The following is a 24,869-nucleotide window of genomic DNA, read 5'->3' on the forward strand; positions in this document are numbered from 1 at the left end:
GCTCTCTCTATGTATACACTGCATAACAGAAGAAGTCCACTGTATTTACAGCCAGTTTGTCTCACTTGGAAATCTGATGCCTCTGCTAATCATTATTTTTTTTTCCTTCTTGGAGAAGTCTGCAATTCTTCCATCTTTTTAACTTTGCATGTAGAAATCACGTCTGCAAAGTGCCTCATTACCTCCACACCGGTAACTGAGGCAGAAAGCCACTCATCAGCACTACTGACATAAGCCTTTACTTCTTGGGTCACATCCCAACGCAGCTTAAAGGATCAAGGGAAGTCTCTTCTTTTGAGTTAGCTGGTGTGTGCTGTAGCTGGATATACTGATCCCAAACATTCCCAGCAGCAACGCCGCCCGTTGCAGCAGCGTGTCTGATGGGTTGATAATGATTTTTCCTGCAGCTTGAGTCTGTGGGAGAAACAGAGCGAGTTACACGCTGATTCAGCTGAGCGCAACACCAAAGTGGGTCTTTGGAACCTACAAAGCACTTTTTTCTTCTCCATGTCATTTAAGATAGTATGACTCTGCTTTCTGCTGAAGAGTATTCAGCACAAACTGTTCCACATTTTGGAAGGCCCCCCCTTTCATCACTTTGTAAAAGAAAGGACACATTTCTGATATGATTTTTCTTTCATTCTTAAGTCATTGATTCCAGTGACTTTAATGGGGTTCCCTCCGGCTACTTGGCTGAGAGGGAGAGCTGAATCAAGCGCGGAGGCTTAGGCATAAAGGGGAAGGGACTTTCTTGTTCTGTGAAGTACAAAGATCTCTTCCTTCCCACAGATTAGCTACTAACACAGTGATGCTCCCAGGAACGTTAGTTATTAATTCAGGAAAGCAAGGCTAAAACAGATCCGTAACATCTTTTATTAGCTGCACAGGTAGGACTAGACCAAGCAGACAAGTTTTAACACAGTCTCTTTGTCAAGTCCAACAAAGAAGCAGGAAATGCCAAGCAAAGTAAAGATAAAAAAAGTTGTTATTTACTGATTATCTGAATAACAATGAGAAAAGAAATTAAGTTACTGTTGCTTGCCTAGTACGTACGATACACTAACCAAGAAGCAGAAAAACAGTTTCAGGGACTATAAGGTGATATCAAAAGATATGCAGGGAGGCGTGAAAGAAAATCACACCGAGGAGAGAAACACGGTATCCTTGGCTCAGCCCCTCAACTTCTCAACTATCACCTCCCAGCTACTATAGTCTATGATTTTGCATGCAGATCACATTGCTAAGAGCTGTGAGATTTTCCAACAAAAGGATATATACTCTGTAAATATTGAAACATGGAGTACAACAAGAAAGATGCTCTACTTTGGTATACATATTTTTGGTTGGTTTATTCTCAATTTACTTAGCTGATTTAAAACATTTTCTACGCATGCTTTTATTTTTTCCTTCATACAGTGATTGAGACTCTGGTCCCCCAAAGTTCCAGAGGCCAATACTGACCGACATTTCTTTATTATAACCATAGAAGCTGGTTGAAGTTTTTCACTGACGACCCATCTGAGTTGCTTAGGAACCCAGCATCCTTCTTCCCATTAACAGTTTCCTACTGCCCCAAACACACAAAGTCATTGCAAGAGAAAATGATGGCTAAGTAGTTCCTGTTTAAGCACTGCAGAAACATAAACTCCTTCCAAGTATTCTGCTTTCGGTATTCCAGCATGATACGAATTATCAAGAATTATCATAATTCGTTTACTTTTCAGCAGAGGCTTAATTAAGACTTCTTTGAGTTGTTATGCAAGTTAACCCACCTGAAACCAGTGCTCCCTTGCGTTGGTCATGCAATAATTTGAAATAAAATCAGTCTGAGCAAGAGAAATACTGGTATTTCGAAGACCTAATTAAAAGCAGAAAAAGAGATAGACTTTTCGTACCTGCAGCAACCTTATATACCCAGGTGTCATTCTCCGGAGAGGAATAACCATGATTTCTGAGACTTCGTAGAATTTCAGCCCCTGCAATTTTAGAACACACAAAACATTACTAAACCCCAGGGATTTTTTACAAGTTGACCTCTTAATGAAATATAAGATTAAGTCTAACTTCGTTCGCTGCAATGCCAGAGCGCTCCAAGAAGCTACACACGCAAACATTTTTTCCTCACCTGATGCTCTTTTCCCCAGAGCCCTTCACACGCTTAAGGTCCTTGCGGTATATAAAGCCCAGCTCAGTTGCATAACCCGTCACATGGGATCTGTCTGCACCGCTTAGGTGTTGGCAGAGCCCTAAATGTCCTGCCCGGGGCCAGGTATGTCTTGCAATATTGGAAAACTCTCTGGGAATGCCTGAAGCTCATTAAGAGACCAACGTGACAGCTGACCTCCTCAAGAAGAAAAGGGCCTAAGCCTGCTTTATAGATCGGACCGGACATAAAAAAAAAGGAGGTCATTATAGCATTTTGTATCGTAGGGCAACAATGCAAATAGGATTGGATGGCTTTTATATAACTTAGAGCATATATTTATACCCACAGGATGACCTGACTGGGTAGGAAGCTTAATGCAGCCATGACCCACGTTGAAAGGATGTGCTAATATAATAGGGTTATTCCTTTTCTGATAGCATTCTCTTTTACTCAGCATTATGCATGTTCTTGACTTTTTTTCTACTGCTAAAGCTTCACCACTAAAAATATTTAACCTAATACTTATTATTACTGTTATTACTACTTTCTGTTAACTGTGATTTCTTTTCACTGTAGTGAGCTTGGGCTCAGTTCTGCTTCTGGGGTCACACAGTACACAGTGTGAGAAACGGTGGTAAAATCTAATCTACAAAATTAATTTTTTCTTCTTTTAGGAGTGCTCCTGGACAGACTGCACTGGGAAAGCTCCTTTTTCCCGTTACCAATACATGCAATCTTGAGTATGGATAGCAAAGCAGAATTTGGCTCTGGTTGCAGTTGTACTTCTAAACATGCAGGGTAAAAATCTTCAGGTGGTGTAAGTCAGTACAGCACCAGAGTGCACAGTGAGCCCACATCGGTGTTCGTCACAGGTGCTCCGCAGAACAGCACTGATTTACACCCCTTTAGTCTCTGCTATGGCAGCCTGAAGCTCTCTGAGAATATTCCTGCTGTAACAGAGCAGAAACATGAAATGTTTCTACTTGGAGAAATACTCTACATTAGGTATTCCACAACGACGCGACTTCTCATAACTCATTTACTTCTCAGCAGATGCTTAATTAATGCTATATAAAGGAACGCTGCTGTTTTCTTCTGAGGCTCTGGCTTGCACAGCACCCAGCGAGCAGATCTCATTCTCCTCTCGCCGCACCACGCTGATACCACGTGAACCCCGTCGGCACCAGTGGAGCCATGTCTTGTTCATAAAAAAGGTAACCTGAGTTGAACTCATCCTATAGCGTCAATCTAAATAGTAAAAGCAAGAGACTGGGAACCTGCCAGTCTGCTCCAGGTTTTTTTTTTCTAAATAGGCAACTTGCACAGTGACCCCATGCTAAACCTAAGTGCCGTGTACCTCAGCTGTAGGAAATATTGTATTAACGGGAAACAACCAACATAAAATTGGGAGCTGACTGAAGTTAATGGAAAACGTATCAGTAAATACAAGTCACTGTACCTGCCCAAGCGCATTTGGGATGAAAATCTATACTATGAAAAGGCAAAGGCTTTTTATTCTTCTTCTTGTTTCTCGCTGTATGCCCCATACTAACTTTCCTGCACAAAGAGGAGACTGCCTGGGCTTGCAGCCCAAAGCAGGACAAGGCTAACGCTGCAGTGTCCATGTTCTTCTGGAAATATGCAGAATGCAGAGTTTTTCCTTTAAAAGTTCCAGCCTTCAAAGAAAAACCTACTTACTGCAGTATCAGAGTTTCAGGAGCTGCAAAAAATGTGCTGCTAACAATTTCTGTCATTTTGTGTGTAATTCTGTCCTTTCGGAGAACAGCAGTGAGATTCCTGTGGCACTGTATTCAGAAAGGGAGAGTTTTCCAACTGAGTTTGTGTGGAAAATAAAAGGGAAGGGAAAGAGTATTCCTAGAATCCCACATGTCTTTAAAAATTATTTCTTGGCCATGCTCAACACAGTTGAATTGTAGAACGTTATCTGTAATTGCAGGTGTTACCAAAATCTGTATTACTTTCCCCAGGACTCTGAAAGAATAGCCCTCCTGGGCTGTTTCAGGAGAACTTTGAACAAACAAGGGGCTGCCTCCGTTCCTTTTGACATTCAGGCCTCTGAGAATTCAGTCCCGACTGCCGCGACGCAGAGAAGAACGTGCCCCGCCTGGGCAGGGGACTGGCTAGCGGAGGAGGAAAAGCACAAGCAGTGAAGGGCTCCCTTGGCAAACACACGGGGCTCCCACGTGCAGTGCAGACTGCTGGCCTCATTCATCTGCCGATGCCTTCGCTGCTTGATGGAGCCACTGTTTTCTAATAGGCGTCGAGCAAGTAAGAGTGCAAAAGATATGTTGACATCCTCCAAAATTAACAGCGAGGGACACTTTGAACCCGGCTGTCAATATTCACCACCTTGTGCTCTACTTCCATTGAGAGGAGAAATCAATAATTAAATTAAACGTTTCTTCTCTGTAATCCTGCGCCTTTGGGACCAGCAAGGGCTATTTCCCCAAATGCAGCAGGACTCAAGAGAACAACTTACTTTCACTCTCACAGCCCCTCCCTGACTGGCACTCCCTGAAAAGCAATTTGTGCTGCCCATGAGTGTGTCCCTGCCTCTCCGGAGCACGGTGCAGGGACACTGCCCACCACAGCTCGGTGGCAAGCAGCAGGGCAAGCATGGCAGCACGGAGCTCAGACCCCTGCTCTTTCATTAAGTTTTGTGGCTCACACCAAGCCTGTGCTGTTGACCACTCCAATACAGATGCCCCAAATATTTAGGCTGAAACTACATTGCAGTCACAGAATCATAGATCATTTTGGTTGGAAAAGACCCTTAAGATCGTAGATTCCAACTGTAAATCTGACACTGCCAAGTCCACCACTAAACCATGACCCTAAGCACCACATCCACACATCTTTTAAATACCTCCAGGGATGGTGACTCAACCACTTCCCTGGGCAGCCTGTTCCAATGCTTGACAACCCTTCTGGTGAAGAAGTTCTTCCTAATACCCATTCTAAACCTCCCCTGGCGCAACTTCAGGCCATTTCCTCTTGTCCTATCGCTTGCTACTTGGGTGAAGAGACTAACACCCACCTCACCACAACCTCCTTTCAGGTAGTTGTAGAGAGCAATGAGGTCTCCCCTCAGCCTCCTCTTCTCCAGACTAAACAAGCCTAGTTCCCTCAGACGCTCCTCAGAAGACTTGTGCTCCAGACCCCTCACCAGCTTCATTGCCCTTCTCTGGACATGCTTCAGCACCTCAATGTCCTTCTTGTAGTGAGGGGCCCAACACTGAACACAGGATTCAAGGTGCAGCCTCACCAGCGCCGAGTACAGGGGCACAATCACTTCCTTACTCCTGCTGGCCACACTAGTTCTGATACAGGCCAGGACATTGTTGGCCTTCTTGGCCACCTGGGCACACTGCCGGCTCATCAGCTGGCTGTCAGCCAGCACCCCCAGGTCCCTTTCCACCAGGCAGCTCTCCAGCCACTCCTCCCCAAGCCTGTAGCCTTGCATGGGGTTGTTGTGACCAAAGCGCAGGACCCTGCACTTGGCCTTATTAAACCTCATACAGTTGACCTCTGCCCATTGATCCAGCCTGCCCAGATCCCTCTGCAGAGCCCTCCTACCCTCCAGCAGATCAACACTCCCACCCAACTTGCTGTTGTCTGCAAACTTACAAACTTATCATTCATGGACTTGTTGCCCCAGACTTCGTTAGCATCTCTTTTACAGATGGCTGCTTCTCCCATCATCCTGAATTTACTTTCATATCCTTAAATACGTTCTCTCTTAAGATTGGGCTCAACTTCCCAGTTGTACTCCAGTGTACTCCATACAGTGATTCCTATTTTCCAGCTCATTTTCCCAGCAACTTTCCAGTATATTTACTTTTATCCTGAACAAAAGGGCAAGCTACGCCAACATTTCCCTCTACACCAATACTTCAGCTTTAGCATGTCTCTTCAGAAAAGGGATCCATACCGCTCTCTTCTGCCGGTCAGTTCTTGCCATCGCAGACCCTTGCAGCTGCCAGAATAACGATGGTCTGTGGCAATCAAGAGACTCTGGATGCTAGCGGGCCCTGACTCTCAGCCCTACAGCAGTCCATTGCATACACTTAGACATGCTATTTTCCCTCTGCTTTCTTATTTCTCAACCAACCATATTTCTAAAAAATTTTGTAGCCATCCTGTGGCAGAGGGAGGGAGGAGCGAGGCAAGCTGGTAGGGCATGTGAGTTAAAGCACAGGCAACGGCAGCTGGGGACGGCAGTTTCTCTTACACCTGCGTGGAAGCCCAGACTATGGAGCTGCAGCCAACGCACGGCTGTTACGCAAAGGATGCCCGGACAGGTTCACACAGACGAGGATCCACCTGTGGGGTCTGCAGCCGACGTCATGCATGGTGTTGCTTTTGGTGAAAAATGAAAACAGAGAAAGGGTGAGGGGAGAGGGACAAAATAAGAAAGAGGAAAAAATGGAAACTCAGTGGCCAGTGGGAAGAGAGGTGATGGGGGTCCCCAGGCAAGCAGCCTCTCCAGGGCTCCCCTCCAGTGCAGCAGGGTCACCCCAGAAAGTCCCTTGCAGAAAGTAGACAAGTGTAACTGGGACCTGCTCAACCTGCTGTCGGTGGTTCCCATTTGTGATGCTGCCATCGCTGACTGGCGCAATGCTGGCAGGGGCTGGTGTGTGCTGACCGACAGCGATGCTCCGAGCACGTATGTTATTTGGTCCCCAAGCAACGGCGGCAGAAGCGGGGGCAAGGCAGGTGATTCTCCCGCTGCCACAGTCGCCTCCTATGAGAACCCACCACAGCCACGTTACCGGCTTCGCTGGGGCAAGGCCACAAGAACGACGGCGTGAGAGCAAGAACACGAGACCAAGGAGGGGGAAATTCTGCCCCACAAGCGGCTGGGGTGACGGGCAGCCCCCACTGCCAGGGGAAGGCAGGCTGCTCACCGGCAGACATGAGGCTCTCGGCAGCACGAAGGCTACGGCACCCAAGGCAAGGCGGTGGCAAGTGTGTGTGCCTACAGGCATCAGTTACTTGTCACCCACTGTACGCTCAAGGGGTTGGAACTGGCGTCTCCCAACAGTGGTCGCTCCTACCTGACGGATGAAGATGGCAGGCAGCACGCTGCAAGGCACTGCCTAGGTGCGCTCGCACTTCTGAACAATAAACTGGCTTAAAGCAAGACTCTCCACTGGCTTTGAGGGTCATCAAGCTTGATTTACTCTAGGCCTTCCAAGCTGATTCAAGGAGCAGCATGTTGAAAGAGGATTTCCCTAAAGCATACACAATTTTCATTCTATACCCAGACAACAATAGCCAGCTGTATTATTTTGAAGTCAAAATTTTGAAAATAATTCAGATATTTAACTAAAGAAGTACTTTCCAAAATTAATCATTCATACATAGGCCAGGACTGAGGAATATGGGCAGGATCCTGAACCTACCCATGGCTTCCGCTGTGGCTCTCTGTGTGGGACAGGAGCAAACACCAAGTGCTGTCAGTGTAGTCAAATAAAGAAAGAAGACTGTATAAAGAAAACAAAACAGCAAATCTTCCTCTACACACAACCGTATGACTAATCCTGGGCTTTTTAACTTAAACAGTTATTGGATCTGAGAGTACATCCTCTCAAACCATTCTGTGCATTACTTAAAATTTAGAGCTAAGCTAAAAGGAATTTTGCCTAAACCAATGGTAACTAAATCTCTGTAGGGGTAACACGACTGGGCACTGTCAGCTCACAGAAGACAGAGATGGTCCTGCCCCAAAGAGCCTACCATCCGTGGGGAGGCAGATGGATGCCAACAGATGGAGGAGCACAGGGAAACAAAAAGCATATATCGCTTGGCATGCGAGGCAATGTTCTCAGCTCACTCACAGTCAGATTGTTTCCAAATTGTTGTAGGCGTTGCAGCAAAGCACAGTGTTAAGGAGGGATGTGAAGGTGGTTAATGAATTTTAAGATGATAAGGCAGGCAAGGAACAGGAACAATGTTAGTCATATTGTTGCATTACACAGTAATATCTTTGCAGAGCACAAAATTAGGGAGATGTATTGGAATATGTTGATGACAGAAGTAGGAAATACTGTCAATAAAAGAAGACTGCAGTATTGTGTAGATGAGCTGAGGCATAGACAGACAACTGCAGTTAGTTCAGTCCTCAAAGTCATCTAAGGTTAGACAGAGAGCAGCAAGAGATGGTGTTGCTGAGGCTTATGGAGTTACCATTGAAGTAGCTTTAACTACTCATTTCCTGCTGAGAATTGACTCATTCACATCCCACAGCTCCACTGCCAAGTGGTTACTCCTGCATTTGCAGCCTGCCTACCCATGGTGCTTTGATGCCATGGAGGGACAAAATAATAGAAACAGACAAAAATGTAACAGCAAAAGACCTAATAGCAGAAATTTGAGTTAATTTCTGCTACAGAGAAAGGAGAACTGCCATGAAAGAAATTTTTTTTGTTAGAAATTGCTGCAGTTTGTATCTGTTAGAAACTACAGGGAAAAAATAATCCTGGAATGTTTTTTTGAAGTATTTCCAAAGCAAAGGCACATAAGCACTACTGTCGCTTCACAAAGGGAAGCTGGTATGAAGATGGCTACTAAGATGACCAAAGCAAATGAAAAGTATGTATTATAAGAAGAAGTTATAAAAAAATGTTTAACCTCACAAAAGGAGGATTGTCAAACCCTTCCTCTCCTCTTACATACTGACAAGCAGTGATGATGTCCTTGAACACTGATTTTTGCCTCATCCCTCAACTACTGGATGTGGTCAATAGCTGTTGTGGTTTAGCCCCAGCCGGCAACTAAGCACCACGCAGCTGCTCGCTCACTCCCCCTCCCCCAGTGGGACGGGGGAGAGAATTAGAAAAAAAACCTTGTGGGTTGAACAAAAGAACTATTCTGGGGAAGACAGTCTGGGTTACTCCTGCCTCATGTCCCCCTTGCTCAGGGGAGGTCTTCATAGAGGGAAAGCAAAACAGCAAAATTGAGTAGCCAACTACACACAGAAAAGCCAACACATGAGAACTGCATTTAAGGCGCTGCGTGAACAGGTACTATCTGACCTGATGTGCAAGTACAGCATCTGTGAGGGACCATCTCCAATCTCCCAGTAGTCAGTCACTGCTCATCCTGACTGCTACTGATCCATGAGCAACCATCTGGGTGAATAAACTCAGTCAGTTTTTCTGTAGCTAAGGTGTGTACTAGTACAGATGTATTTATTCATTTTACAACTGAAAACCAAAAAACACCCAACCTAAATGAAAAACACCCAACCCCAAACAAAGAATATAAATAACTGGCATTAATAGAGAGACCTGGGGTCTTGAAGGTCAGAAAACCTTAATAGAAGCTAGCACCCTTCAAAAAGGTGCTGCTGCACTCATGCCAACCACTGGCAAATCTGATGTTTGGGTCCACCTCAATGATTTGTACAACTTTGCAGAATGTGTAGGTTGGACCATGTTGTGGTTTAACCTGGCTTGTAGCTAAAACTACACACCTATTCACTCACCCTCCTCCCCCGCGGGATGGGGGAGAGAACTGGAAAAAGGGTAGAACTCGTTGGCTGAGATAAAGAGAGTTTAATAGGACAGGGAGAAAAAAAAAATAGGCCCACCAAAGCTGCTCTGTCACTGCCCTCCTCAGCTGGACGGGGGAGAGGAAATATAATGAAAGGCTGGTGGGTCGAGATCAGGGCAGGGAGAGACCAGTCACCAGTTACCGTCATGGGCAAAACAGACTTGACGTGGGGAAATTAGTTTAATTTGTTGCCAAGCAAAATCAGAGTAGAGTAATGGGAAATAAAACCAAATCTTAAAACAACCACCTTCCCCCCACCCCTCCCTCCTTCCCGGGCTCAGCTTCACTCCCAATTTCTCTCCCTCCTCCCCCCGAGCGGCACAGGGGGAGAGGGAATGGGGGCTGTGGTCAGTTCATCACACCTGGTCTCTGCCGCTCCTTCCTCCTCAGGGGGAGGACTCCTCACCCTCTGCCCTGCTCCAGCCTGGGGTCCCTCCCACGGGAGACAGTCCTCCATGGACTTCTCCAACATGGGTCCTTCCCACGGGCTGCAGTTCTTCACCAACGGCTCCAGCCTGGGCCCCCCACCGGTGCCGTCCTTCAGGGACAGACGGCTCCAGCCTGGGCCACGCGGGGTCACAAGTGCTACCAGCAACCCTGCTCCAGCCGGGGCTCCTCTCTCTCCCCACGGGGCCACAGGCCCTGCCAGGAGCCGGCCCCAGCGCGGGCTGCCCACGGGGTCACGGCCTCCTTCGGGCATCCCCCTGCTCCGGCGTGGGGCCCTCCCCGGCTGCGGGTGCAGATCTGCTCCCCCGGGGAGCTCCATGGCCGCAGGGGCACAACCGGCCTCCCCGTGGGCCTCCCCAGGGGCTGCCGGGGACCCTCTGCTCCGGCGCCTGGAGCCCCTCCTGCCCCTCCTGCTGCTCTGACGCCGGCTGGCATTGGCTCTGTTGGACATGGCAAAGCTTCTAGCAGCTTTCTGGAGAAGCCACCCCTGTTGTACACACGCCTCGCTACCAAAACCTTGCCACGCAAACCCAGTACAACAGTATACTATTTGTTGCTCTAAAGGAGTGACATACAATGGCTGCTATTTTGCAAAGAAACAAGGCATCAAGCTCTTTCCTGTGAACAGCCGGCAATTTGCTTTCCATTTAGAAGAGATGGAGCAAAGAGGGGTGAGCTTCTTAAGGAGTAAGGCATGACTTCTCACTCTGCTCTTCTCCCCATAGTCCACTAAAATAGGCATCTACATAGAGACACCTGCCAGATGTTGTCTCCTGTGCCAGGCTGTACGTGTGTTCCTGGCTAGCCCGTCCTCAGTGGGTGTTTTTCACTGTGAGAGTTGATATGAGAAATGTTATTACAATCTGTGATGAGAACTCTTCACATGTCCTTTGCTGCTTCTGCGGCTGATGAGACAGAAAGCTGGGCTGTCAGGCTCCAGGTCCCCATGAGCATCCCTCACTCCATGTGCAGAGGGTCCCAGATCATGACAAGCTCCATCACAGCGTCCCAGGTATCTTCTGCAGCTTGATACACAGGGTACAGCTACACTGCCCTGCACAGGGTCGTAACCGCTCCAACGCACGTACGCACACAGACCAGAGCCTTCTGGATTTGAACCACTTGTTTGCAAAAGGCTGGACAGATCATTCCCAGCAGTTCTGTACTGCTGCTGGGAAATTTTCTCGTCAGTAAAACTGTGCACACGAGCAGGTGCCTACGCAACTGCTGAGCCGGGTTCTTCCTCCTCCTCCGCTACATTGCATGCCTGTTACACACATGTCAAACCTTCACAGTGAATCACAGAAATGAGAGAGCTTCAGAAGCAGCCTTCTGACAGGTAATTCCAGAAACGCAGGTATTTGGGTATGGCAGCTGAGGATGGAAGCCCACGAGATCTCCTGCCATGCCTGCAAATGACTGGGAGGCTTGCAAAGAATTGCAGTATTTTATGTATGAGAAAGACACTAATATACATTATACTGTGCTTTTCTGTAGCTAGGGACATTTTTAATTTGTTTCAGAGCACAGCCACAGTGTGAAAAAATAGCCACAGTAGGGATGTTTGGGATACCAGGACTCTGGAATGGAAAAGGGTTCATTCTACAAAGATAATACAGATACATTCAAAGCACAACCACAATTTTGTTTCTAATTCTAAAGCACTGATTTACAACAGAAATACACAACTTCAGTCAATCATTTCACTGGTACCCCTCTGTTCTTCTCAACCAAAATTTTCAGATACTCAAAATGTGTGGGTTACTGTATGTGGGTTACATATACCATATGGCTTCTTAAATTGTGAGTCATGAATCCTACAAAAGACAGTTTGGTATTTTTCCCCCCCTTTTTTTAAACTCCCAAATTTCAAGGTCTATACTTCAAAGCACCTGATCCACCTTCTAAACAAAGATGTAGAATCTTCTTTTTGGAAGGGCTGGAACTTGTTCTACATGTGATCACAGTTAAAATGAATCTGGAGCTATTATCAAAATGTAGAATTTTATTGATAATATGTCTGAACATTGAGAGGTTCTGAAGTCTTCTGTAGCAGTCTGCTAGGAAAGTTACTTACATTTGGCAGTAACGGATATCTGCATCTGTAACATCCAAAAATGGTTTCTAATTTAGAAACTGTAAACGCTTTGATCCATCCTTGCAGATATAAAGGCCTGAATACATATTGCTGTATGCCACGTGTTTCCAATGCAACAGCCTAATGAATTAGCCCACCCAAAACACAAAAGGTCTTTAAATGCTCTTGTAAGACTTCAAACTGCAATATAAGAAGATATTAATTACCGGAGCCTTGCAAATATGAAAGCAAATGCTTCAAAGCTTTAAATTAAATGACATAGCTTTAGTGGGAACCTTGCTAGTTGAATTTCTGTCTAGCACACTTTCTGACATACACATTATTTTGTTTCCTTGTAATTGCCTTCACACTGCTGATTACATATGGTTCCCATCCTTTACTATCTGTATTCATATTTAAATATTCTAATTCCTTAAAGAGACGCCTAGTATTTCTAGCATGGCATTGTGCCAGCATAGTTGTGGCTATTCAACATGACTGATAATCTATTCTTAGGTAGAATCCTGTGATAAGGTACATGTCTTATGACGTGAACTCTCTAGCTGAACACTGGAAGAGTCTTTCATCAACTTAAGAAGGTGGTAAAACAATCTATGCAGGAAAGGAAGCATGAAAAAGACATTAATCAAAAGAGCAGCATTTCTATAATGTTTAGTTTTTCATTAGGTAGTCTTTATTCTGATAAGCGTTGTGGCTGTCTGACTGTAAGGCCAAGCAGAAATTATTAAAACAGAATTCAAATTACCTAGGAGTGGAAAACAAAACAAGACGGGAAGAGCAGTGAACATTTGCACTTAAGCACGATGCACTGGACTTAGCACAGAGTTCTCTCTTCAGAGATCGTATTTCCCATGGCACAACACTTAACGGCTCACTAGGACCAGATGGTATTCACCTAAGAGCTCTAAACCAACTGAAGGATGAAATAACACAACTGCGAGCCGTAGTGTATAACTTCTCACTGGGAATTGTCTCAGTGTCAGGGGATGGGAAGGCGGTGAATGACTAATTTTTACAAAGGATTCCAGGGGTGATCTGAGGAACTACAGACCAGCAAACCTGATGTCCTTGTTCATCAAATCAGTAAGCACCATTGCAAGGAACAGAATGAGCAGACACGTGGAAAATACACTGGGAAGCACTCCATTAAGCTTCTGTAAAGGGAAGACATACTTCACAAGCCTATCACCATCCAAAGGGACCTGGACAAGCTCGAGGAATAGGCCCATGTGAACATCATGAGGTTCAACAAGGCCAAGTACAGGGTCCTGCACCTGCATCAGGGCAACCCCCGCTATCAACAGAGACTAGGGGTGAAGGGATTGAGAGCAGCCCTGACAAGAAGGACTTGGGGGTACTGGTGGATGAAAAGCTGCACATGAGCCAGCAATGTGCACTCACAGCCCAGAAGGCCAACCTATCCTGGGCTGCATCCAAAGCAGCGTGGCCAGCAGGTCAAGGGAGGAGATTCTGCCCCTCTGCTCCACTCTGGTGATACCCACCTGGAGTCTTGCATCCAGCTCTGGAGCCCTCAGCACAGGAAAGACATGGACCTGTTGGAGCGGGTCCACAGGAGGGTCACAACAATGATCAGAGGGATGGAACACCTCTCCTGTGAGGTCAGGCTGAGAGTTGGGGTTGTTCAGCCTGGAGAAGAGAAGGCTCCAAGGAGACCTCATTGCAGCCTTCCAGTACTTAAAGGGTGCTTAGAAGAAAGATGAAGAGAGACTTTTTGGCAGGGCCTGTTGCGATAGGACAAGGGGTGATGGTTTTAAACTACAAGAGGGTAGATTTAGACTAGATCTAAGGAAGAAATTTTTCATCATGAGTGTGGTGAGAGTGTTGCCCAGAGAGGTGGTAGATGCCCCATCCCTGGAAACATTCCAGGTCAGGTTGGATGGAGCTCTGAGCAACCTGATGTAGTTGAAAATGTCCCTGCTCATTGCAGGGGGGTTGGGCTAGATGATCTTTAAAGGTCCCTTCCAACCCAAAGATTCTATGATTCTAGGATTTTTTTTTAGGAATCAACAAACAAGCATACAAGGTGTACTAAAGTGCATTTTAAAAATTCATTGGAAAATAAAAAGCTCTTAAAAAGCAAGTCTCATGGTCTAAAAAGATCCTCATTCAAATGAATAAGCAATTAAAAGATCTGAAAGAAATAGCAGGAATGCAGAGTTTTCCCACTGGAAGGAAATCACCAACGCAGTACTACGGGACTTTGTGTCAGGATCTGTGGTGCTCAGCCATGTCCTAAATGACCTGGAAAAGGTGATGAATAATGGGGGAACAGAGACTGCTAATTCCACTACAGTTATCACAGGGACTAAAATTGAAATCTGACTCTGCAGAGCTGCAGAAGAACACTGTGATCATGAACAACTTGTGATAAAATGGCAGATGAAGTCCCATGTAGGGTATTGCAAACTGGTGCACATAATTACTTAAACTGATAAGGACCATTCAGCAATGAAATAACAATTCTGTGAAGATGTCAGCTCAGTACCCAGTAAGGGGTCAAAAAAGCAACCAAATTATTTGGAAAGGACCACAAAACAAATGAAAGCACACTTCAAAAATGCGTGGTGAACCTGAAGTTCATTGCAAAACATGAGCAGTTTTGGTCCTCCCATCTCTGAAAGGATGAAGCAGACTCAGAAAAGATACAGGAATAGGCAAAAAGGGTGTAGAGAAAAGTAGGAAAAGTTTCGTTATGGAGAATGAGGAAACAGGACTCTTCAAGCTGGATGTGTCTTTTACTCTTCTTCCCTGCTTCTTTATCTCCTCTATTTGACTTTGTCTCCCTCTCATGTTACTGTGTTCTTACCAACACTTCCATGGTCTTCCCAGACCTGCAGACAAATGAAGGGTTTGAAATACAAGCTGTTGGGATTTTCTTTCCTCACTCCGCATTAGAAGGAGAGCTTCCTCCGATCTTCCCCTACTCCTTCTCCAAGGCAAGATATGTATAAGGATTCCCAGCCCCCCCACACCAATATACAAAAAAACCCAACTTCCTTTGAGATTTTTACCTCCTTCCTGCACCACAGCCTTGTCAACAGGATTTTTACTGATTATCAGACATTTACTTCTCCAGTTCGGAGGCAGAGAGACTGCTTTCAGTGTACGGCTTCTCTGTGAATAAGGAACTGCTGTGACACATTGTCCCACCTTGAACTTACTTTTAGAGCTGATTGTAAACTCCTCCCATTTCACAGCTTATAGAAATCTCAGCCAACTGCTTTTCCCTGGTGGTGAGGTGGTACTACTAGTCTTACCTCTCACTTACGGGAAGTTTGTGTCAACTTTATTTAGAAACTGGAGCACAGATACTACAATAGCCAGAGGGGGCAAATGCCCTGGCTGCTTCATCTTAAAATTCAGCGCTAACCAGCTTTTGACTCTGATGGAAAACTCATTCTGACTTGAGAGACATGTTCATGGATTCCCACTCATTTGAGCCGCAGACACATAGATATTCAGTTACTGAGAAACGCCCTGCTTCAGTCCTTGGCTCACACCACTTCACAGACTGGTACAGAGTTCAGCTGAGGAGGAACAGGACTGATGGGCTGCAGGCTGGAAGCTGCCCTTTGTGCAGGCTCTGCAGAGACTTTCCACGAGATGCGTATCAGTTAATTCCTATGAACTTCTACATAAAAGCCTTTCCCTGCCAGAGACGATTTGGTTTTTACACTGCTCTATAGGAAGTGTCCAATTATACAGATTATGCAGAATTCTGCTTTGCTTGGTTCCCTACAGTCTGAAGCACTGATCTTCGTTAACTTAGTGTCACATATTTTTTGTGAGCATTAGAAACTCTGTGGAAGGCCGAGTGTAGCACTGTGGAAAAAAGGTTGCCCGTCACTATAAAAATGCAAAGCACAACCAAGAGAGGGTGCTTTAATTCCAGATAGACAGCTGTAAAATTGCTTAGCAAAGATAGTTGGAAATTTGTTTGTATTTCTTCCCAATTGCAATGCAGAGGTGAATGGCTGTGTACTGATAAAGCCATCTGTCTTGTGGGTGCCTGGAGGAAGCCTCTGCACCAAAGCAATATTGCCAGTTTTACAGTTAATATCCTGGTGCACAATACTCTTGAGATGAGAGCTGGACCGCAGTCATTCCCATGCCTTAGGGCATACCACAGAACAGCAGCACGCTCAGTTGTAATGACTCTTGCTCACAAGCACAGGCTGCCAGGTTGGGAGAGGGAATGAACATCCCTGCAGGGCATAATGGCAATGTGAGCACACCATTGCATGCACTGAGAAAATATTCAGGTCCATGGACTCAGATTTGAACCCGGAGAAGAGAAGGGACAGCAACTGTGGGTAGAATGCTTTTACTGGGTAGGTTTTTCAGATGACTTGCTTATCCTGGATATTCAGAAAGAGTAACAACAACAATTTAGGGACTCAGGAAAAAAAAGGTGGCAAGGACTGGCCTAGCTTTCTAACTTAGATTTCTAACAGATAGTTATATGGTTTTTGTAGTATTACAGGGCTCTTTTCAGAGTTCTTTGGTTGGCTTCAAACAAAATACCATGCAAGAGACTGCTGTACGAAGCATCTATGATTTCTGGATACCAGTAATTCCTATGATTTGTATCAGCCTTGGACAACTGGAGCTGCATCAAGGTTGATAGAGAGGACCCTTAGTTATTATTCAAAAGACTAATTATCCTCTTAGAGATACTTGCTTGATTCCATCTCATCTTTGTGACTTTTACCTCCCAAGTTTCTCACCACTCTCACTTGAAAGTGCAAGTCTCAGGTTAACAATGAGAACGTTGCTGAGCACAGAGCAGAACGGGTCTGACAATCACCATCGCAACATGCAAGGGACAAGTTTAACTCATGTAGGCCCATCTCTCCTTCCCTCCTGTTCACATCACCTTGGTAAGTCACTGTTGCCAGTTGCTTCCCAGGATCTGCCTGTGTTCAGATTCTCATCCTATGGTACCTGCCAGGTAGTCTGAGACTGTTTTTCACTCTGTGAAACAGGGCAAGGTCTTTCAAATTATGGAGAAAGTGGATGGGCATGGGACTTCTAGAAATACAACAGTCAGCTAAGTCTTTGTGTCTCAGGTACTGTCCTGGTTTCAGCCAGGATAGAGCTGGTTTTCCTCACAGAAGCTAGTGTGAGACTGTGTTTTGGATTTGGGATGAGGAACTGTTGATAATGTGCTGATGCTTTGGGTTGTTGCTGAGCCGTCAAGGACAGTCCAGCTTCTTGTGCTGGCCTGCCAGTGAGCAGGCTGGGGGTGCACGGGGAGCTGGGAGGGGACACAGCCGGGACAGCTGACCCAGACTGGCCAAAGAGATATTCCCTGCCATCCGACGTCATGCCCAGTACATAAACTGGAGTTGGCCGGGGGGTGGAAATCGCTGCTCGGGGACGGGCTGTCGATCACGGGGTGGTGAGCAATCTCTGTATTGGGCCTCACTTGTTCTTGTACATTCCTTTGTTGGTATTATCATTATTGTTCCCTTCTTTCTTTCTGTCCTATTAAACCGTGTTTATCTCAACCCACGATGTTTTTCCTAATTCTCTCCCCCGTCCCACTGCGGGAGGGGGAGTGAGCGAGCGGCTGCGTGGTGCTTAGTTGCCGGCTGGGGCTAAACCACGACAGGTACCCTGACAAGGACACCTGAAATGTTTTTGGCTTGATATTGAACTTTGATGGTTTTTTTGCTTATGCATAAGGGAATCAGACTGAAAGAAAGGATGCTGCCAGGGCATCCTTGCTGCTTTTTTCCCTGACGCTTCCAGTGTAGGTGAGAGTGAAGAAATCTTTTGGAACCCTGCAAGGCGTGTTCTGTTAGCACAGAGCCAGAACCTGGGAGCTGGAGGCTCTATGCTGTTTGTATGCGAGGGGCTTATACAGCCACAAGTCAGATTCTGGCTAGGGCAATTAGACGTTCCTCAAATAAAGCCGAACTGCATTCACCAGCTTTATTCACATTGAGAAAACAAATCAATGTATCGCTCTGAGTATCTCTTCTCTTTGGCACTTCTTCTTTTGCAATTTCTGGTACAAAACACTTTTCTGCCTTTGAACTGTGGGCTCCTACAGCTGCTGCAGAAGTGGTACTTCCAGTTGCAAGTTGTTTTCAAATCCTTTTCCCCTCATGCTTAGCTCCTGCACTAACTGGCCCTACTGTGACTTCGCTGGTTGCTGCGCTGCTGTGCTGTTATTACTCCTTTGTTTTTCCATTGTGTAGCTTTGGGACCAGCCTGTGACACCGCGTTGACTAAAGGGAACCATAAGGGTGATGAACCACTGCAATGAAGTGGGAATCCCACTGGCAGTTCTGTCTCGTACGAGGATCCTCCTGAGAATCCGCTCCTGCTTCGCTCTGCACTCTGATGGCTCTGGGCAAAGAGTAACTGGGATTTCTCTGCCATTTCTAGCTCCAACAGAAAACGTTAATGCCACCTGCATTTTGATTCATGATACCAGCTGCAACTTGGCACTCCATGAGCAGCAGAAGTTGGGAGACTAAGCTGAAGTTCGATTCAGATCTCTGATGAATCCTTACACTGGTCTCCAAGAATAGCTTAGGGTTCAGACAGTTAATGCTGATACTGACAGTTAACATGCCTGTGCTGTAGCCTGAAAATCTGCTCAGAGAACTGTGTCTGTAAAAAATTGAAAATTTGCATATCCCACTATAAAACTGTGAATGCAACTTCCTAAGCAAACTTCCAAGTCTCAAACCCATTTTTTTAATCAGTAAGTTAATGAACCTGTTGCAAGCATCTTCCTCCAATTACCCACTGGAAGAAATGCAACACAACAGAGAACGCACACACTAGACACCTTCATAACTGAAGTTATGGATCACATCTCACAAGAAAAGAAAGAAATATGAATTTTCCTATGGTGTTTAAAAATAAAGAATCTTTCACAACAATCGTTCTTAACTAATGCAAACCATTCCCCACAGAGCAACAGATTGAAAACACGTAAGACAAATTTGAAAGGCTGCTTACATTGAATACTTTTCAATTACTCTGCTTCACCTTAAATATACTCTAAAGCACAATTCTATAGTTCTTCTGTACAGCATCTTTAGTTTGGACTCTTATCTTTACCTAAAAAAATTAAAGCTTGTTCTTGTAGAAAACTGGAGAAATACTTGTTGACAGCAGCTGACAACCATTATGCCTTGTGATCTTACCTAGTGCCACATGACTTTCTGATCAAAACAAAAAAAGCATGTAAAACAATAAAGTACATGTTAAATACATTAGAAATCTGCTAGGTGATTCAGTTTTCTGTTTTTAAAAAGAAGGTATAAATAGGGAATAGTGACTGAATGATGTTATTTCTCTTTGGATCTCATAAAGATTAGTACTAGTACTCGATGCTGTTCGGCATTTTTATTAATGATCTTAATGTAAGTAAACACAGAACCATTACTGGTACAATTTGGAGATAACACCAAGATTAGCAGTCGATACTAATGAAAGCGGTACAAGGGCACAAAATAATCCATCATTTACTAATCTAGACATAGTCAAAGAAAATTAACATCAATATGGGCAAAGTTAGACATTTAAGAATAGGAAGTATGGAACCAGGGACTACATCCTGTAAAGAAATAAATTTCAAGAGTACTTGTCTACTATGACAAATAATTCAACATGGACTCCCTATACAATCCTATGGCAAAAAGTGGACCCACAAACAGTGGAGCAGTGAGTGTGAAAGTTGGCACTGCTATTTTAAATTAAGTTCTATGTGCAGATCCAGCACACTCGTTCTCTAAATGGTAGGAAAAAAATTGAAGAGAACGTACAAGAGAGCCACAAAATCAATTTGAAGGTTGTAGAAAATGCCTTAAATAAAATAATTTAAAGAGATAATGTTTAGGGTGGCAAAAAAGAAGCTGCATGGTAGCTTGATTACAGTGTTCAAAATCTTACAGTAACAGAAAATAGTGGCTAGCGAGGCACTACTTAATCTAGTGAAGAAAAGCATACAAAGAGCTAATGGCTGAAAGTTAAATCTAGACAGATTCAAATTTAAAATAAGGCACATGTTTCTAACTGTGAGAGTGACTGAGTAATGAAATAAATGACCAGAGAAGGGTCTAAATCTTCAGTTCTTGATGTCTTTAAATCAAGCTTGCCTGTCTCTGCAGAAGACTTGCTTTAGCAAAACCCACAAATTGTGCTTTTGTCAGACTCAAGTTACTGGTCTTCACCCTGAAGTAAAAGGAAAATTTATGACTAGGAATTTAGATGGGGTCAGAGAAGACAATCTCATGTCCTTTTTAGCCTTACCCTCTATGAATCTATCAATTTACTGAGTGAGTACAGAGAAAAAACTTCCTGAGTGACTTTTGCCGTCTGGATAACAATGTGATCTGTAGCAGATTGTAAATCATCCAGTAATAAATGTATGTCAGAAACTATTGAGATGAATATATTCTTGCAACGCCTGCTAATTTAGAAATTTAGAGTTATTTAATATTTTACACATTAATTTTATACTGGGTAATTGAATTAATGTGAAAGGGTTAAGCAGACAGGCTAATGAAACACTGTGCCATGTACTTAGCTTAATGTGGTTGGAAAAATCAATGCATTTTCATCTGTCAGTTAGTAATCACAGATCTAATTGAATAACATGTCAAGTATTTTAAACTGTTTACCAATGTAAATAGAATCCAGCACTATAGTAATGGTAATAAGCTAAGCTGCTTTCCCTGAATTCCAATCATATTTGAACATGACCTTCATTTTAAGCTCCGACATGCCAGACAGATCAAACAGCTATCATTATGTCTACAGAGTTTGGTGATTACTCCTGTGATTCTGAAAAAAATGTATCTGCTATTGATTCACTCTCTAGGACACAGGTAATGGGTAATCAGTTTGATATTCCTAGCAATGGTTACTCCTTCTCTGTGCATTTATATTCATTTCCACTTCATTATCATTACTGGGAGGAGGAATAAATCACACAACAGTCTTTTACTGAGCCTATCCAAGAAGTGGTGGAGGCCACTTTGTGCATGACTGCATGAAGGGAACAAGAGGAAGAGGCAGGAGAAGCACCTCCTCAGTTTGTGTTGGCTGAGTTCCAAGCACAGCTGTATAACAGCTCCTTACTCTTCTTTTCCTTCTCCCTTTTACCACTCCCAGGCAATGGCTTCCCAACAGAAGATATGAAAGCAGCAAGGAGGAGGTGGTCACAGCCCTGTTCAAGTTGAAGGAGCTTGCCACTGCCGGACCAGCACCAGGAGTAGGCAATGCTTTGGACATGCAACATGTACATTCCTGCCTCTTTCTCAGATGCAGTAAATGAATTTTTGTTTACAAGATCCAGATGCCTGCCACGCAGATGCTTCCATCTGACCTGTTTATGGTCCCATAACAGTCAACTTAAAGACATAAGTTCTCCTATTTGTACCATTGTTCTTATTCTAAAATAGATGTCTAGAAGCTATCAGTTACACTGGGCTGTACAAGTATCTATTTTATCCCCATTATTATAAAGTTCTTTGGGACAGGCAGCTCAGATGGAAACATCTACACCGTAGACATCTGAAGCTGGGAGAAATTAATCCCACCCTGCACGCCTCCAAGCTCTCCTTAGCCAGCTGCAGATGAACACTGCCTCCAAAGAGTCTACTAGGGAGAACCAGGTCCCTGTTTTACTAGACTGATCACGTGTGCGATGTAAAATTATGATGCCATTTTTAACTACCAGCAGCCTTGCTTATGTGTTCTGGGATATTCTTGATTGTAGTTAAGTCTATTACATTCCCCTAGCACATTGGCACCTCAGAGGTAATAGAAACTCGCTGTGCTGGGTGCTGTGCAGCAGGCCAAACCCTGCTTCTAGTTTAAGAAAGGAGAAAACAGATGAGAAAATAAGCAGATAGATGTGGGAGTACACAGATACAATAAGGCAGCATTAGTCAGCACGGTAGGCAGTTGTCTTAGCACACTAGCGACCTAGCTGTTGCGAAGCTTTCAGGCAGCATCATGGCGAAGGAGAGTTTTGAAGAAGGAAAGAAAGACGACCGAAAGACTGCTCTGCAAAGAGCTGTTGAAGGCATTGTGGGAAAAAGCACAAATCTATTAATCTGAAAATGCAGCAGATGGGTGATGGAAGCTAGTACCAGAGACTGAGAGGATGAAGAAATCATCTGTGCACTGACTAAGGGACTAAGAAGACTGGCAAATATCTTGAAGGTGAAAAAAGCAGCTTCTAGTTGATGCAACCTCTAGCAGCCTAGAGTTGATGCAAAAGAAAAGAAGGTATTGAACCACAGATTCATACCTTTTCTATTTTTGTGTAGTCCTCTTCAACCTTAGATAACACTTTATTCTTGCATTATGTATCCTAAAACAGGATGTAGCATTGCAGTAATAATGTAAAAGAGAAGTACAGCTTACTTATGTATTTTACAAATTTATACAGCTCATTAAAATGACTACAAACTATTAATTCTACAAAGTTATACACTCAACTGGGAGAACGTCCTTATTAAAGCTATATATTTGACCTTGAGTGACTGTGGTGCATAGACACTGTTTTCAAATAATCAAATAATACAGAGTTTTTCCCTAGATCTTTAGATGTGGTAAACATACAGCATTTGTAAATTTCTGCTTTTTCTTTATACTCCTGTGGTGCTTTTCCCCCATGGCTTAGTTCAGCATATATCTAGCAGTTTAAAAATACACATTTTTTTCATCTAAGAAGAACATACATTAAAAATTGTGAAATACTCAAGACATTATAATTATCCTATTCAACATAATTTACTTAGATGCAATGCAGAGGACAAAGGAGTTAACAGTGAAGGTAAATTAGCTGCATAAACATATGCAATGCAGCCCTCCTTAGGTACAATCTAGGGCTGAAGCAATTAATCACAAAATCTACATAGCTATAACCTGAGGTTGGCCTAAATATTAAATACAATGCATTCTTCCAGTCTTATAGTTTGCAGCTTTTTTCCACTACCACTCTTTGTTATTATACTTAATGTGTAGCACACTGTACAAGCATAATACACAACACTTTCCACTCTATCTCTGTGGACTGGTTTTATGATATACCAGATATTACCAGTTGAATCACATTTCCTTCGGTCAAAGACAGCTTAACAATTTTCTGCCTTCATGCTGCCACTCACCACTTCTTTCCTTTCTTGTCTTTTTTTTGAAGTCTTCCCCCCCCCGCCAGATGTCACTGCAGAGATTCAGCCTACTGAGTAGTACCCCCCTGTGCTGGTGCAGGGGAGAAAAGCCAGCTATCATAGAAAACACGTTAAAGAATTTATAACTCTACATTATTGTAAAGTACTATATGAAATATCTCACCACTTATGAAGCAGTAAAAATCTGTAACATTAGAGACTGATTCCCACATTACATATCCACAAAAGAGAAGAATTAAGGTCTTGCAGACAATTTTGAGAATAAAACATGTACCTATATAGAGAGATAATGGCTTTGAACGCATACCCTTGCATACAAGCGTAGTGGCCATCTATTCACTACTACAACTGCCCAAAACTACTTCAGCCTCTGTGGTCTTCCTTGTACATGGAGCCCGGGGAAGGGACCACCACCTTACTCAGAGCCCCACTTCTCTCCCACTGTGCTGCTGTTCCTTCCTTACTGTGTAATGCTTAATTATGTAACCTAGAAAGTTAACTCTTGAAGCCACATGCAGGTTACTTTCTAGTTGATCCTTAAATTTCTCCTACTGTTGGAGTCCATGTAGGTTTTAAAAACAAAATGTTAAAGTTCTATCTTCCCAGAAGTTTGAAATATGCTGATAATAGTGTGTGTACAGTTCAGTCTGAAGTTCTCTGACACAAAGTCCACTTAGAAAACTCTTCCATGCCTCAGAAATTCCACATAATACTGTACATTCATTAGACTGAATGATGTGGAAGAAGCAAAAACTCAAGGCCATCTCCTTTGCCATTTATGAGTTTAGCATGAAAATCCAAAGTGATAAATGTTTCCTTGCTATGTTGAAGCAGCCATGTATACCGAAATGTAAAACACACTGTGTTCACCGACGGATATTAATTTAAAATTTTCAGGTTTCATATCCCAGCTGTGCTGGTTATACCGCTGCTCAAATAAACGATAAAAGGTGTAGGGAGAGTCCGCACCATTTCTTTTGGAGAAGCAGCACAGAAAGTGATCAGGCATTAAAATTCTGGTGTGTGAAATCTTTTTGACTGCAAAATAGGGTGTTAAACACGGAACCAAACAATCCTTCCCCCCTGCCATTTTTAGTACATACTAGATGTATGTACTAGATCATTCGGCTGTGTTCTTTCATGTATTGCTTTTCAGAGTTCTTACACGCTGCAGTTCAGCACACCGTCGTTTGGCATGTTTGTTTCAGAAGCAAATACACTCTCATGCGATTGCATTTACCTACAACGACAACCTACAATTTATCTGCTTGAATTTGGTCCAATTTTCTAAACTCTCCAACATGCCAGATTTTACTTTATTCTCTAGTCTTTATAATCCCTGTTAGTGTAATAGTGGCTGGTGTGATAAGTGTAAGATTCAGCTCCTATCGCAGGTCATTTACAAAGACAT

The 24,869-nt window shown here is 44.0% G+C and overlaps 1 protein-coding gene across 1 annotated transcript in view; it reads right to left on the reverse strand.

Moving 5' to 3' along the window:
* Window positions 1-250: 250 nt before the first annotated feature.
* Window positions 251-24,869, reverse strand: part of ERICH1 (glutamate rich 1) — a gene marked incomplete at both ends in the record, with an annotated part of 98,591 nt that continues 73,972 nt past the window's right edge. Inside the window, 2 exons of the mRNA XM_081998009.1 lie at window positions 251-414; window positions 1,896-1,976. Of these exons, the coding sequence (XP_081854135.1) occupies window positions 251-414; window positions 1,896-1,976 (245 nt within the window). The remainder of the gene's footprint in view (window positions 415-1,895; window positions 1,977-24,869) is intronic.

This window comes from Phaethon aethereus (genome assembly GCF_964289735.1).
Source record: "Phaethon aethereus genome assembly, chromosome: 3".
In the NCBI taxonomy this organism is placed as follows: Eukaryota; Metazoa; Chordata; class Aves; order Phaethontiformes; family Phaethontidae; genus Phaethon; species Phaethon aethereus.